The sequence below is a fragment of the Rutilus rutilus genome (genome assembly GCF_951802725.1).
Source record: "Rutilus rutilus genome assembly, chromosome: 9".
Classification (NCBI taxonomy): Eukaryota; Metazoa; Chordata; class Actinopteri; order Cypriniformes; family Leuciscidae; genus Rutilus; species Rutilus rutilus.
In genome coordinates this window covers 12,344,356-12,359,499 of record NC_140223.1, presented here as the reverse complement: position 1 = coordinate 12,359,499, position 15,144 = coordinate 12,344,356, and the positions used below count along the sequence as shown (strand labels likewise).

The 15,144-nt window shown below is 39.0% G+C and overlaps 1 protein-coding gene across 3 annotated transcripts in view; it reads right to left on the bottom strand.

Moving 5' to 3' along the window:
* npas1 (neuronal PAS domain protein 1) overlaps positions 1–14,241 on the bottom strand; it is a 47,114-nt gene extending 32,873 nt beyond the window's left edge. For 2 of the 3 annotated variants that reach the window (XM_084418130.1, XM_084418132.1), the window contains exons 1-3: positions 13,696–14,241; positions 5,005–5,180; positions 2,249–2,487 (exon numbers count right to left, since the gene is read on the bottom strand). In XM_084418130.1, the coding sequence (XP_084274256.1) occupies positions 2,249–2,487; positions 5,005–5,099 (334 nt within the window). In that variant the 5' untranslated portion in view covers positions 5,100–5,180; positions 13,696–14,241. Of the gene's footprint in view, positions 1–2,248; positions 2,488–5,004; positions 5,181–13,259; positions 13,381–13,695 lie in introns of those variants that run through there. The other variant, XM_084418131.1, reaches the window with a different exon arrangement.
* Between the last annotated feature and the right edge of the window lie 903 nt (positions 14,242–15,144).

Genomic DNA, 15,144 nt, shown 5'->3' with positions numbered 1-15,144 from the left:
TTTAAAGACGTGGCGCTGCGCTTCTCGTCCGGTGTGCGACCACCTCTAAGGTGCTGTTTTCTTTGAAGCCGAAGAACTTGTTAATACTGGCGAGCTCAGCTTACTTTTTTCGGGTGTGGACAGAGTGTTTCACTCTAGCTGCGCGGGCGCGGACGAGCGCTGCGTCTAGAAAACGCCAATATCGCCAATACCGGTATATTGTATTGCTCTAAATGAACACGATGTCGATATTTCATGCTTTGAATATCACGATTATCGTCAATACCGGTATATTGCGACACCCCTAATATATATACATACATAAATAAATCCAAATAAATAAATAAATCCATAGAAATAATATTATTAGAAATAATAAATAATTAGAAAATACAAATTAAAAATTATAAATTAATGAGATTATGTTTAACAAATTAAAGAACAATATATGTATGACAAAAAGTATAAAGTTAACTTTTATTTCCCATAAATTATCAACATTTTCAATATCGCTTAATAAACGGGTGTTTTAATAATACATTTTTTAAATAACACCCGTTTATGAAACAATATTGAAAATTTTGATAATTTATGTGAAATAAAAGGTAACTTTATACTTTTTATCATACAAGTTTAACAACTACAAAAAGTATAACATTGTTACTGTTTTTTCTATTATATTATATTATTATATTAATTTTAAAAGCAATATACACACACACACACACACAAGTTGTTAAATATATTTCAACCTATATAACTCCCAAATTTCGGTAACAGGATTGAAAAACCCGAACCTGTTCGTCCATACTAATTTCTTTGGCATATTAAGTAGCCAGTCTAAACATTCACATTCTCCAGGTGTAATGATTAGGGCTGGGTATCGATTCAGATGTTACAATTCGATTCGATTTCGATTCACAAGCTCTCAATTCGATTCGATTTCGATTCTCGATTCGATTTTCGATTTCGATTCTCGATTCGATTTTTCGATTTCGATTGTAAATTAGATTTCGATTCGACTCAATGAATATTTAATACAAATCCTATATTTATTAAAAAAAGAAAAAGAAAAGAAAAGTGAACATAAGTTTTCAAGTGTTTAATTAATAAAAATAAATTAAGAGCTACAAACCTGTATATTAAACTCTTTTTATTTTAGGTACAATTGGGTACAGTTAAAACAGAACCCAACTCTATATTTCAAATGCATACAATGAATAGACAGGATTTGAAAAATTGATGCTGAAAATTGGACAAGTCAGAACAGTCACATGTCTTTATCAAACAGGTTAACAATCCCCATATAAAAACATTGCATATAATTTTTATCTGTGCCCTTTCTGTCTAACAGCTAGGCCATATACAGAAATTGAATAAAGTTATATAACAGTCTGCGGTGCATTAATTATAAATTATATATAGACTAATCAAAGTTACAAAAGTTCTTTAGTCAAGAGCAGTGAGTGTTTTTGTCTGTTCCCTTTGTTCTTTGATTAACTTTAACGGCAGAGATAATTAGTGGCTACTGTGTACTGTCCCTTTAAGACCAGCCGCTGTTCTCAGAGACGCGGCTCTCACACACGCCTCGTTCTCTCAAGAGTCATAACTCTTCACGTTCATCATAAGACTGCTCTTATGTTATGAAAATACTCAACAAAAAGACATTTTGGCATAATTGTGTGTGTTATTGTTCGTTCAAGAGCGAAAGATAACTCTATTCTGGGCTGTCTTGTGCGCACGCACGATATCATCGCAAGTTGTTCTGTGTCGCAGTCAGGACATTCACAGGCAGCGAGCTCTTTTTTGTCTTGTCGCGCATGAAAAGCGTTTGCATGAATAAGATCTAGTGTTACATGAATACATGTAACACTAGCCAAAGGATGACCAAAAATGAACAGATGCTGCATTAATTGTGTTAAAAGCCCAAATTTGTTTATTTCATATAAAATCGCAGCATTTTGCGTCATATAGCCTAATTGCTTATAGGCTTGATATCGCGATTGCGATATGATTAAACGTTCAGCACTAGTTGAGGTTATTTTATGATTTAGATAAAACTAACATAAAATCTCACAGCATTAGCTATAAAATGGAGTTTGCAAGCCTATGAACAGTGGAGGAAACCTACTTGGGTAATATATTAAATAAAGATGGAAAAAAATCGATTCTTGGCGTTTGAGAATCGATTTTGAATCGACCACATTTTAAAAAACGATTAATCGAAAAATCGATTTTTTTGCCCAGCCCTAGTAATGATCACGCTTACCCTTGTTGCAGTTGTTCTCTCCCTCCATTAGAGGGCTCCAGGGTGGGTCTCCCTGGCTGGCAAAGTGTCTCATGTGCAGGTAACTGATGGTGAGGCGGATGATGGAGGCCTTGTCCAGCTGGCTGGTAATCGCCCCGGGGAGGGGAAGCATCTTCGCCAGCTCGAAGAACTCAAAGTTCTCCTTACCCCGCCGAGAACGAGCTGCATTGCGAGACTTCTCCTTCCTCAAATTCTGCAAGCTGGTGAAAAATAAGACAGGACAGAGAGGAAGAGAAGATGAAAGAAGACAGTGAATACACAAAGATAATGTACAGGGTGGTGAAGGCGAGTTAGTGTTGTTCAACTACAGTATTCATTAATGTTTTATTGCGCATAACATCAAGGGTGCGATATGGTTGCAGGCATTAACCAGAAATAAGAAACTCAGATTTTATAAATGCAATATATAGTGATAAATATGTATTACAATGTTAGATTGTTTTTTAGGTAGACTATCTAAAAAGCCTCAAAAGCTATCAGTCATCAGTTGAAGGCGCCTCAACCCCTGCGATGTGTGGCAGCAGAGCAAGATATCTCAGGAGAATTATCAAGTAGACACAGAGCAAGTGTAATACCATAACATTCTCAAGTTCATTAAGGAAGAGAGGTCATATTTATAGACAAGATAAAGCAAAATCATCCACGAGGTCCAGTCCATCCAATCATAGTACTCAAAGTACTCGTATATGGCATATTAGAAATATAATAATAAGTAAGAGAGTTTTGATATTCAAATGTTTGTGTGAGTGTATAAGTGTGTCCAAGGCCTAGTCCTTGTTTTGTCTAGATGCGTCCATGGTGTGCACATAACATAATGGAAAGAAGGTACACAAGGGCAGTCTTACACAAGAATAGTCAAAAGTGGAGCCTAAGAAAGAAGAAAATATTCCCATATTATAATAACAATAATAATATAATTTCAAAAAAGGTTTAGTATCTACAATCCTCTCCAAAAGACGTCGGTTGATTGGATGAAGGCAGATCTCAATGCGAGCTTGCGTTCGAGTGTAAGAAAGGGGTGGAGTTTAAACTCTTTCCCAATGATTGGAGAAGTCCAGCATATGTCACCATAAAGATGTCTGTTGTTTTACCGGAAGATCGAAGTCACATCTTTTTGATTACTAACATGCATTTAGAAAATAGATAGGGTGAATTTTCATTTCATGCCAACTTTATGAAGGCCATGTGATGTAATTTCCAGCAGAAACCTCACTGGATAAGCGACAAGGTGTCACTCTGGATCTTTCCACCAGCCGCACTCCACACTTTTTCCAGGCGCCTCAGAGTGTGATGACTGACCTATGATCAGGTTCACTGCGGCCGGTAGGAGGCCTGATCTTACATCAGAAGTCATGCACCAGCGTCCAGCCCAAATCCAATCGCTGCGTCTCTTTCCCAGGCTCCCTCCTGGGTGGTGAGCCCCAGTCTTGATTGAGGGATCAATGGAGGGAGGGGCTGTCGCGGAGGCAGGCCCAGGTAGCTGTCGCTCTGATTGGATATCGACTCGCTCTCAATGGGGCCTGAGTGGAGGAATTATGTTGTCACGGCGACTCTACAATTTGTGACTGCACTGAAAGACTGAGCCGTACGCGCCTCGCTCGCTCTCTTTCTGTGTCTGTGACATTGATTCTCATTCATCCTGCAGATGCAGGGCAGCATCAGCACGGGAGCGAGGGATGGCGTGGAAAAATGTGTGTGTGTGTGTGTGAAGAGGGGGACCCACAGAATAAAAGGGAACTGCCAAAAAGCACACATAAAAGAGTCAGTTCCTCAAGTTGAAAAGGCACTAATTTATTTGTTTAGACAGGACTGAGTTGTGTTTTAAGGGAAGGAGTGTGTAAATCAGAAAATTATTACTTATTTGATTCAGCTTTTTAACAATAGTTTATGACCTATATGTGTGTGCGAGGGAACGGCAGAGGGTTTGAAGAGTTGATAAAAACGAATAAAAATTATATCCAATGTAACATTAAAATAATGGGGCTGCACGATAATCTCGATAGAACTTAGCGTGATTATCAAATCAAAGGCTGCGATTTAATTAAATAACTGTATAGTCTGATGCGATACGTGTTTCAAAGCGAAGGGCGGCATGCAAATAAACGTGATCTGCTTTATTCATCGTCTGAGAGCTTCCCGGCACAGTAAATGCAGCGAAGTCCATCTCTGCATGTGCATTTAGGAAAGCAAACGTGCTCTAGGTTCACTTTATTTACATATTTGCATAATTCCCAACATATTTGTGGGCAGAAGTTTACAGCTATTCAGCAGTTTTCTGTCAAAAATAAAAGCTCAAGGATTGGAAAAGTTTAAAGCTTGAGTTTGAACTCCCGGTCTACAGAATATCACTATACTGTATGTGTCATGTTAAGTCAGTCGATCAGTGTTTTGGCCCTGTGAGATTTCTCGGTGTATAAACAGTATTGTTCCAAGTAAAAATTCTCCAAGCTAGAACATCTCATCGTTGTAGTAAGACGACCCTGGAGGGTTCAATCAATACGGAGCCATTGATTCTGTTTAGTTTTATATCCTCCACAGCTGAGCGGACATTAATAATTCTACTAAAATTTAGTTAATCTCATGCTAATGGATCCGAACCAAGGGCTTACATTGAGCCGTGGCAAACGCAAAAGCTTGAAAGAGAAATTGAATTGTTAGATGTGTGTTCAGGAAAATTCTTCGTCAAGGTGTGTGAGTGTGTGTTTGTTTATCCTCACCAGGGTAAGGTGGGTGGTTTGGCGAGTAGTCCCTGTAAGAAATCCCACTCCACACTCACACACTTCCCCTCGCTGACGAACGGCATGGCCGCCATCACGCCCCCTATGGGCCGCCACCTCTAACTCAGGCTGTGATTGGCCGAGGCTATGTCAGTCCGAGACCCCCAACAGAAGAGCTGAAAGACAAAAGAACAGTCAAATAAGTATTGAAATAAACTATAATGATGCTAACTAGATGACATGATTTGTTTCAGTGTGAAGATATGATAATACTAATGTGTTCTGAGTGTTTTTTAAATAAGTAATCTGTGTGGTTGATAAATGGTTACATACTGGTTCAAAAAAACAAAAACAAAACACTTATAATAACCACTAATAAATCAGTGATTTTATTTCCATAAATATTATAAATTACTTTTGAGTTTTGAAAAAACACTGTTTACTGTTATTATAATAAATACATTCGAGTATAGGCCTATACTGCACTGACATTTAGTACATTACATAATTACGCAATATCTCATGCAACAGTGTCATTTCGAATAAGCTTCAGATGATTTTAATATTAAATTAACTTACATTTTAAACACAATATTGTCAGTTACTCAAGACTTAAGACCTCTTCACACAAGCATGTATGTTCTTAATGAAAATTTGGTCTGATTTTTGCATGTGATTTGTCTCTTCATACCAATGCGTAAAAAAATGTGAAAACGTGCTGATTCATAATGCAAATTTACTCTCTGGCAGTAGGTGGTGCTTAATCTGTATTCCCCTGTTTCTTCGGTAAACAAAGCTCTGCGGACATTTCCGTTTCTGACCCCCAACTTGTCATGGCGAATAAAGGAAGGTTTGTCAAATAACACCAAATATAATAACACTCTTGAGTACAGTCTCAAGAGAGCCATTTCTTTTATGCCTTATAGTTGCATTTTAGCAGATTAGAGCTGGGAGATTATATAATTTACATTTTACAACAATACAAGCAATCAGGTAGTTGAGATATGCTATATAGTACATACCGCTTAACGTCAGTGACCTGTACTATATATATCCGGGTTAGGTTGGACATACAATGCTATTATTGTTCCAAAATACAGAGCAACAACAACTTTCTCTCTTTAAATCCAACAGGGCTTGTGGCCGTACAGCAAAACCCAAACACACACACACACACACACAATTCCATGAGTTTCCAGGGCTGTTTGGCCGCAGTGCTCGTCCTGGCCCAATCTCTATGACATTTAAAGGGCCAGCTTGCCCTCCAGCAGCGTGATGCCATACCCACAGGCGTGAGATGCCTGCTGGCCCGCTCTGAGTAAATCACAACACAGTCATACTGGCTACATGCCACAGCCCTACACTTCCCCTCTGACCTGACCTGGCACGGTACACACACTCACACAACTAGCACAACATCAGCGGATTCATCATATGGGTCGATGCCACCTCTGACATGACACGAACTTGTATAAAGCCTCGTTAATTTCAGGTGATCCCATGACAGGCACTAGCAACATCATCATGGCTCACAAAAGCTTAGTCATGAGCTGGCAAGACTGTATGAGATGTGCTTTAATGTGCTAATAGCCATCATACATCACTTTGACCATGGTCTGTTGCCCATAGGAAAGAAAAATCACATTTACTAGTGAAAATTGTTTCAGAATAAATCCTACAGTGAAAAACAATTGGTATAGAAACAATTATCACTCAAAAATTGCTAGCAAATGTAATAAACATTTACAAAGTAACATCAAATTAAACGTGAAATGTTTAAGTAAAAAGACTAAAATAGTATTTTCTTGTAAAACATTTTCCAACAATGTTTTATTCATCACCGTAAATTTTTTTTTTTTATTATTACAGAGTAGTGTTTCCGATAAGATCACAAGGTCTGAAAATGTGTTCAGATGTGCAAGATACCAAACTCAAACTCAAGCATTTCTCACCAATCTGACCCGAGCATGTTCCACATTTATTTATAGCTCTTAAGAAACATTTTTGAGACAAAGTTGATACCTAAATGAAGCATATGAACTCAAAATGGCTGATAAATTGTATGTGATGCATCATTTGCTCAAAATTTGCCACATATAAGAGATCAGAAGCACACATGGACAAACAAAACACATTTTCAAGTGAAAGAGTGCAATTAGCATTAGCAACTGAACCACACACACATAGTGACTGCTGGTCTTTAGCCTATCATGCTTCATCTAATCGCGTGCGGGATCTCGCTCAGCATCCTCACTATCTCCACACACATAATGGAGGTCCTGTCCACCATAATTGTTCAATTAACTCCGTAACCTTGATGTGAGGTGTGCTGGCATTCATGCCCTTCGCAAACGTACAATGGCATCAGAGAAGGTCACGTTCTGCTTTGAAAGTCAACTATAAAGTAAAGAGCATCACATCTACTAGACTGAGAACGAGAGACTTTTGCTGTTCACTGCCAACATTGCTATTGTGCCTTGAAAGCTGGTCTAAAACAGTTTCCTATTGCTCAAACAGTACAGCATAGTTTTAACAATGCTAGCAACATCAAGGTCATCGCTTTGCTTCTTTCGCTTTGCATGAACTGTATAGTATATGCGTATACGAAGAATGCAATGTATGACGTTACAAACCTATGGAAGCTTGTTTCCGCCACAGAATAAAAAAATAAAAAAGTTAATTGCAATATTTTATCTCGCAATTCTGACTTTTTTTCTCAAAATTGTGACTTAATATCTCACAATTCTAACTGTATAACTCGCAATTGTGTTTATATCTCGAAATTCTGACTTTATAACTCGCGATTGTGATTTTATGTATCGCAATTGTGAGAAAAAAAAGTCAGTTTTGCGAGGTAAAAAAAGTCGCAATTAAGTTTGAATTGTTTTTTTCCGTGGCAGAAATAGAAATGATTATTCAGCCAACATTTCTAATTTTTAAGTTTTTCATGTAACTGATATTTAATTTTATTTAAACTTTAAATCAATTACCGATTTGTTAAGTAAATAGTTTTTAATTAACGATAACGATGTTTTGGAATGACATGAGGATGAGTAAAATGACAAAATTTTCATTTTTGAACACTAATGTTGTTCCAATAGCAACAATGACGTGGATCCTAACTGCATGTATGCGGTGGGATTTGGCTCAGGCCGGGGTGCGGGAGCAAACCAAGCCTGGGTGTGTGTTTGGCGGAGCCTGTGGCTGTTTGTTTTCAGATGGGATCGTTAATTAGGGCCTCCAGCTGTCAGAGGTTCGTTAGTGCACTCCGCCCCTCCCTATGGAGCTGCCAAATGGGGAAAATGAGCACATTTAAGCCAATCTGCACGGAGACAATACACCACGTCTATTACCAACTCTCTTTCATGCACACACAAACTCCCTCTCTTTTCACTCGCACAACATTTATTGGTCCCACATTTCCAGGCCAGATATAACACTGCCATTCCGTTTTAAATGTCACATGCAGTGGTATGAGGATGCGTGAAGGACCTCTGGAACATTCTGGATTATTCATTTTTTGTAATGCAGGGTGACTCTGGTGACTGACCTTTGAATGCCTTTGACAGAAGAAGAAAACAATTCCTGTATGTGGCCATCGGGCACTTTCTCGCTCACTTTCCTGGCACCCGTTTCCTTCCCCCCTTTTTCTCTTAATAAATCTAAACAGCAAACAGCTGTGGTGGGCCGGTCACGTCACACAGATTTCCAGACTTTAATCGGACACTAAGGGATTGACAATTGACGTTAAAATTTCAAAGTACTAGCACTAACTAAAACTGACAGTTCGGTCATTACTTACCTCGCGTCATTCCTAATGAATTACTTTCTACTGCAGAACACAAAAGGAGAAATTACGAATAATGGACTGGTTGTTCTTTTCCATGCAATTACGATGAACGGTGACTGAAGCTTTCATGCTTCAAAAAAGCACAATAAATTGATCAAAATAAATAATAATAATCCAGTCAAAAAAGTCTTCTCAAGCCATATGACAGCTTTCATGTGAGAGTCATTTGTCGAATGGCTTCAGAAGACTTTTGCGTCTTTATTCAAAGTTGGAAAACTTTCGTCCATTTCAAACATCTCATTTTATTGTAAATGCATGGAAACCAATTCACAAAATCTTCAAAATTTCTGCTTTTACGTTTCTCAGCAGAAAGAAAGAGATACGGCTTTGGCTTGTAACGATCTGAAGGTGATGAGAAAATGTTCATTATTTAAAGTACATTTCAGTCATTTTTACTTTAGTTATGTAGTCGTTTAAAGTTGCAATTATTGATTTGAAATTACGTTTACAATATGTTCATGTCCATTTTGTGCACCAATAGCTTTACTTACCATTCCTGGTCAAAAAAGTCTGATAAACGCAGTAGCTGGTGAACAGCCGTTTCATAGCATAGCAGTTACTACATATTTTTTCATCCAGAGACTAAAGTAACCATTTTATAGTGTTGTTTTTAAACTTAGAATATTCATTTTCAATTGTTTTCTAATATTGTTTTTGCTCATGTGCTGTCTTCCTGTCCTTTGAGTGCATCTAGGATGCATTTTATTCTACAAAAGCTATATGAAAAGAGAATTGATACCTGTAACCCAAACATCCAATTTCATGTCTTTAAATAGTTCAATGTGTTGGTTTTCAATGCAACTCTAAAGGTCCAGATTGGTCTCTAGTAAAAACGGTTTATTTTCCGGTGAACTTGGGCTTAATTAGTGGCAAATTTGCAGCAATCTTCACCAGACGTTTGCCAGAACACTTTATTTCTGGAAGGGTTGCAAAGACAACGTCAGCCATGGGTCACTGAAATACACCTGAGAACAAAAGTCGACTTTAAAAGATCAACCTGGAGTCGAGCATAAAAGAAAATGTCCATAATTTACCTCCTCCCTGTCTTTGATGCACCTATAAAGAGCATTTCAAATTACCGTTTAATAGGGATAACTGCAGAAATGATGTTGTAGCATGTAACATGCAATTATATTTGCTTTCAGAATTATTAATCCAGCATCTTTGAAGTGCTGTCTATACCGCAACATCTATACTGCATGTAGTTTTCCATCAATATATGGAGCTGTTTCAGCAGAATACTAATTTCTCTTCACATCTCTCTGCATTTGAAGTCCAGCATTAGGAAGTCAGATGTTGTCTCATTTTCTTTGAACGCTGATAAATCAGCTCTGGTCAACAGCATTTCTCTCTCCCTATCTCATTTAACTGGACTTCTCTTGCTCTGCACTCTAGCGGTTTGCCGCTGACCTTGGTGGCTTCCCATCACTCCCAGTCCAAGGTTCTTCTCAAATCCTCAGAGCTGGAGGCTGCATCTTCATCTTCACCTAGCCCATTAATTATCAAATGGAATCAATACTCCATTTGATTAGATCAAACTGACCCTACCCGCCCCTGACCCGCAACGGTAAAACGGAAAGCGTAAAGGATACTGGACTGGCCCCTGAGATCTTGCATCTGATCTCGCATGAAGAGAAATGTTGCGGTTTGCTTTTAAATGCCATTTTAAAATGGACAAATAGTGACTATAAATGATTAAAAGATTGAGAGCAAACCATCAATGAATGTTTTGCTTTTCTCAAGGACCAACGAAGCAATCATTCAACAGTGAAAAAAGACTCCAGTAATCATCACGTGCCTCTTCCAGAATTTCTACACAATAACTGTGTCTCAAATTCAGATATGCCAGCACTATGTCGAGAGATTTCAATAAGAACCTGACTAAATAATCTAGATTTGGTTGACTCGGGTTGGATGTGCACAGTTCTATAACTTCAACTCAAATGCATGGGAAAAAAATGCATTTCAGAATATTAAACACTTGTACTGTAGTTAACTGAACACTAAAGAAACATACACAATCGATATCTAAAACGCACAGTATTCGGCTCTCAGGCAGGGAACAGGTCCTGAAAACACACAGGGTCAAATAGCCAAAGAGAGATTGTCAGAGAGAAGTCTAGAGTCTACATGCAGCCACATCAGAGCATTTAAACGTCCCATTTCATTGGCCAAGTACAACACCATTTGCACACTAGTAAGAATTAGAGGATTTTGCATATATATGTATATATAACATTTATATAGTCTATGCATGTTTCTTGCTTTTTTCGACACGGACAAGTGCAGGATATGGGTGTGAATCGCATAAAACCGTTCATGAACATGTCTGGGTCATATTTCATCCTAAAATTAAAAGAAAAATATTAGAAATTATATTCTCTTTATTATAAGATACAATTATTGAATTGATGCAACATTTTAACTGCAATTAATCATATGTCCCCAAGGTTACTGTAATTCAAATATAATATAAATATATATATAATTATGTATACATGATTTGTTGTACTTTAATTATTGCTGATGTAAATTATTGTAAAAACACTTTTTTACACCACTTTAAATGTGTCCGGGGAAAATAATCAATTAAATCAAATTTCCCCAAATCTATTGGTACTTTGAAGTAGAAGTTTATATTTTTAAACCATTTTATATTCATTATCATTATTTTATTACTTTTATTCCTATTTATTTTGAGGTGAAAAATGGCCTAAAAGTGTTTTCATGAGATTCGCCCATCTAGTTTCAAATATATATCGACAATACATCACTGTCGTAAGACAATCTCTGACACTTGAGTGATGCTTATGTACAGATCATGGATGATAAGAGAAAATTTTAAGGATGCAGAAGGTCAAAATCAGTGAATAAGATCATATCTCTCTGACTGCAGGAGGGGTCTGTATATCGACTGGGGCTCTTGTTTGTTTGTTTGTGTGTGTGTGTGTGTGTGTGTGTTTATAAGGGCATATTGATGTGTGTGTGTCTGTATGTTGAGTATATAAATATCCGAGCGCGTCCCTGCAGAGCTGGGTGTGAGTGGCAGGAAGTGGTTATGTAAGGAGTCACAACGGGCTGCAGTGGACAGCCTGACCACAGATCAGGTCAACCAAGTGTGACACCAACAGCTTCTCACTGACACCTTCCTGACACTGTCTGTCACCAGGCCTGTCTGTCCCGCTCTGAGAGTGTGTGTGTGTGTTTGTGTGTGACGGCTTTTATGGTCCTATTGCTCTCTTGTACATACCTGCATAACTTCTATCAATTCTCAATTCACGCTCATTTCAAAGATGCCCCTGATGTCTGACGCACATGCGGATATAGCCTTTGGATGTGCATGCTTTACTAACAGGGCGGCTCGCTTTCAATAAAATTGGCATTTTTGTGTCTTAGATTAATACTATTACACGGACTGTTAAATTATACTAAAACTGTAACGTAACGTTTTCTCCAGAAGACACTAGACAACAACAAATTGATCATCGTCAGGATAAGCAATAATGAAGACAAAAAATGTCTCAGCTTACCAAATTGTAGTAACATCTAAATAAACTACTTTTATTTACGTGAAAACTATAATATGGCTGAATCACTCTGACTATTACATTGCACCAGTGAAAGTATTTTTAAACAGGCAGGTCAGGTAGACCTAAAGCTGCTTAAAGCTTCAACAACTGCTCATTTTCACTTGTGTTCAAACAAATATAATTAATGAGCAACAGGTAGACTTCCAGACTAATATGAAGCTATCGATTCGAAACACTCAACCAAAGCAAAACCTCTTAAAACTAAAGTGCCAGGAAAGTTTTTCACTCACTTTTTGTTTTTCTTCCTGGTAAGGCTGCCATAGTAAGTGTGAAAGTGTCAAAATATTCCTGTCCTATAATTCCGATTGTCCAGCATTGCCATATGACAAACTAACAGCATGAACTTTCCGTTCATGAAGGAATCTAGCTGAATAACACAGAAATAAAAAATAAAACATACTCACATTTAAGCATGCAAGTACACATAATAAACATATTTAAAGTGAAATTATTTTGTGGACCTACTTGAAAACACACTTTGTCATTATTATTACTGTAGCACATGCAATATGTGTAACATTAATGTAATGTTGCCAATATCAACAGAATCCAACTAAATTTTCTAGGATGTGCGACAAATTAGGAATCATTTTGTGACAAATCGTTATTAAAATGATCATTTATATAATAACGTTTGTCGTTACACTATCAATTATACACTTTCTAAAAATCCGGGTTTTTTTATCAGCAAACATTTAATTAAAAAAACAAGCAGAACTGAATTAAAACGCATTACAATAGCAATTTCGTTTCTTTAATAATCCCCATGCTAAGCCCAAACTGACTGATGAAGGAAAAGGTTAATATTTACCCACCCCTTTCATTTCTAATACAAATCCAGTCATTTAGAAGAAGCTGTTAAATCCAAAGACATCAGATAACAGAAGACAAGCGCCTCGCCGCTACCATTCACTACCTTCCACAGAACACGCCGTCAATGCAAAGCGCACTAATCTTGTAAAATCCACTAATTAAGTGAGAGATGATGTTTGAGAAAGAGCCAAGGTGGTCCGCACAATTAACCCCAGCGTTCCCTCCCTCCGCTCCCAATACCTCCGTCATTAAGGGGGAGAGACGAGTGTACTTGTGAGCAAAGTGTCTTTCCCAAAAAGTTTCCCAGGAAGCCAAGCCTTCCGGCATGAAGCCATCAACAAGTTTGAGGAGAAAGGGGAAACCCTCCGCTCGGATCTTAAAACTGTCAGACATGTGACAGTCTGACATGTGTGTGTCAAGAGCAGTTGCGTGACTCACCTGATGTGCATGTCCACCTCTGAGCAGCTGTTTCGAGGGCAGATGTATCCCTCCTCCTCTTCTTCTTCTTCTTCTTCAGTTGTCCCGTCCGAACCGTGACCCTCCCCTCCGCTCAGTCCACGTTCCAGGACCCCTCGCACTCCCACACACACATACAAACACTCACACGGGGGGGTGACAAGGGGGTCAGACGGGGCCAAGAACAATCCCAGCTGCTGGCACAAAAGAGTAGGCGAACACACAGCGGTCTGCTGCCGCAAGAGCGTGTTTGTGTGTGTGTGTGTGTGCGTGTGTTTGTGGGAGCACGGCGGCAGCGACCGTGCTCTCGCTCTCTCTCCTCCCTCACTTTTCGACCGGGATCGTCTCAGATATGACTGGAGTTAGAGGATGCGAGTCTGTTTCCTTCTCTGGCGTGCTCCCCGCTTTGGCTCTCTCTCTTTCCTCGTTGAGCTTCTTTTCTTTTCATTTCCTCTTGGGAAAGCTGCACGCACCGGTCGTCTCTTCACTCGCTCCCCCTCTCTCGCTCTCTCTCTCTCTCTCCTCAATCGCTGGTAAATATAAAAGAAATGCTTGTACGGCCCCTACCTCTCTCTCTCTTTCACACACTCTCTCTCTCTCTCTCTCTCGTTTCTTTCTCGTTTACACTCCCTCCTCCCCGCTGCCCTCACTTTTCTTTCTCACTGTCAAAGCTGCCTTTCAAATGCTGATTAGCACACAGAGTAAAAAAGAGAGAGGGAGAGTGGAGTTATGGCTAGCGTTCGGCTAAGATTCCGTCACATTCGACTTGAACACCACTTCTCTCAGACAAACACACACTTGAGTTTCCGTCCTCAAGGTAACTGCTCTACCGATATCATCTCGCCCCAACAGGCTCTCGCACTAACAAACACTGAGCGGATAAACCTGCTCGGACTGTTTCGCGCACCCGCGCCCCTCTCCCACCCCTTCCCGGTTCGTTCTTCTTGCCCTCAAACACCACTCAGAATATTGATACATCACCCCCTCCTCCTTTCTTTCCTCCGTTTCTCTCTCTCCATCACTCACTTTCTCTGCTGAATACTGATAGGCTGTCTAGTCCGTGGTCTGGGTTTCAAATTCTCATTCTCTCTCGCTTTCCTCCGTGCGCTCGCACAAAAGCTCTCCGTAACATAAAGGCAAAAACGGCAGAAGTTAATGCACTGAGCACAACATAAATTCACTTAAGCACCATTTCAGATTATGTCAAGCCAGAAATTGGCGTAAGTGCTCCGGAAGGAGGAGAAAAGAATGTGTGCGGCTGTAAACGCAGAAACTGATGCTGAGGCGACAGGATAATAAGAAAACAAAGAAGTGCGTGATAAATGCGAAAGAGAACTCTCACTTTTGCTATTGTCAGTGAGAGGGACAGAGAAAGACAGTGAGCGAGGGAGAGGAATAAAGGACAGCAGGACAGTCCAGATCATTGAAGAT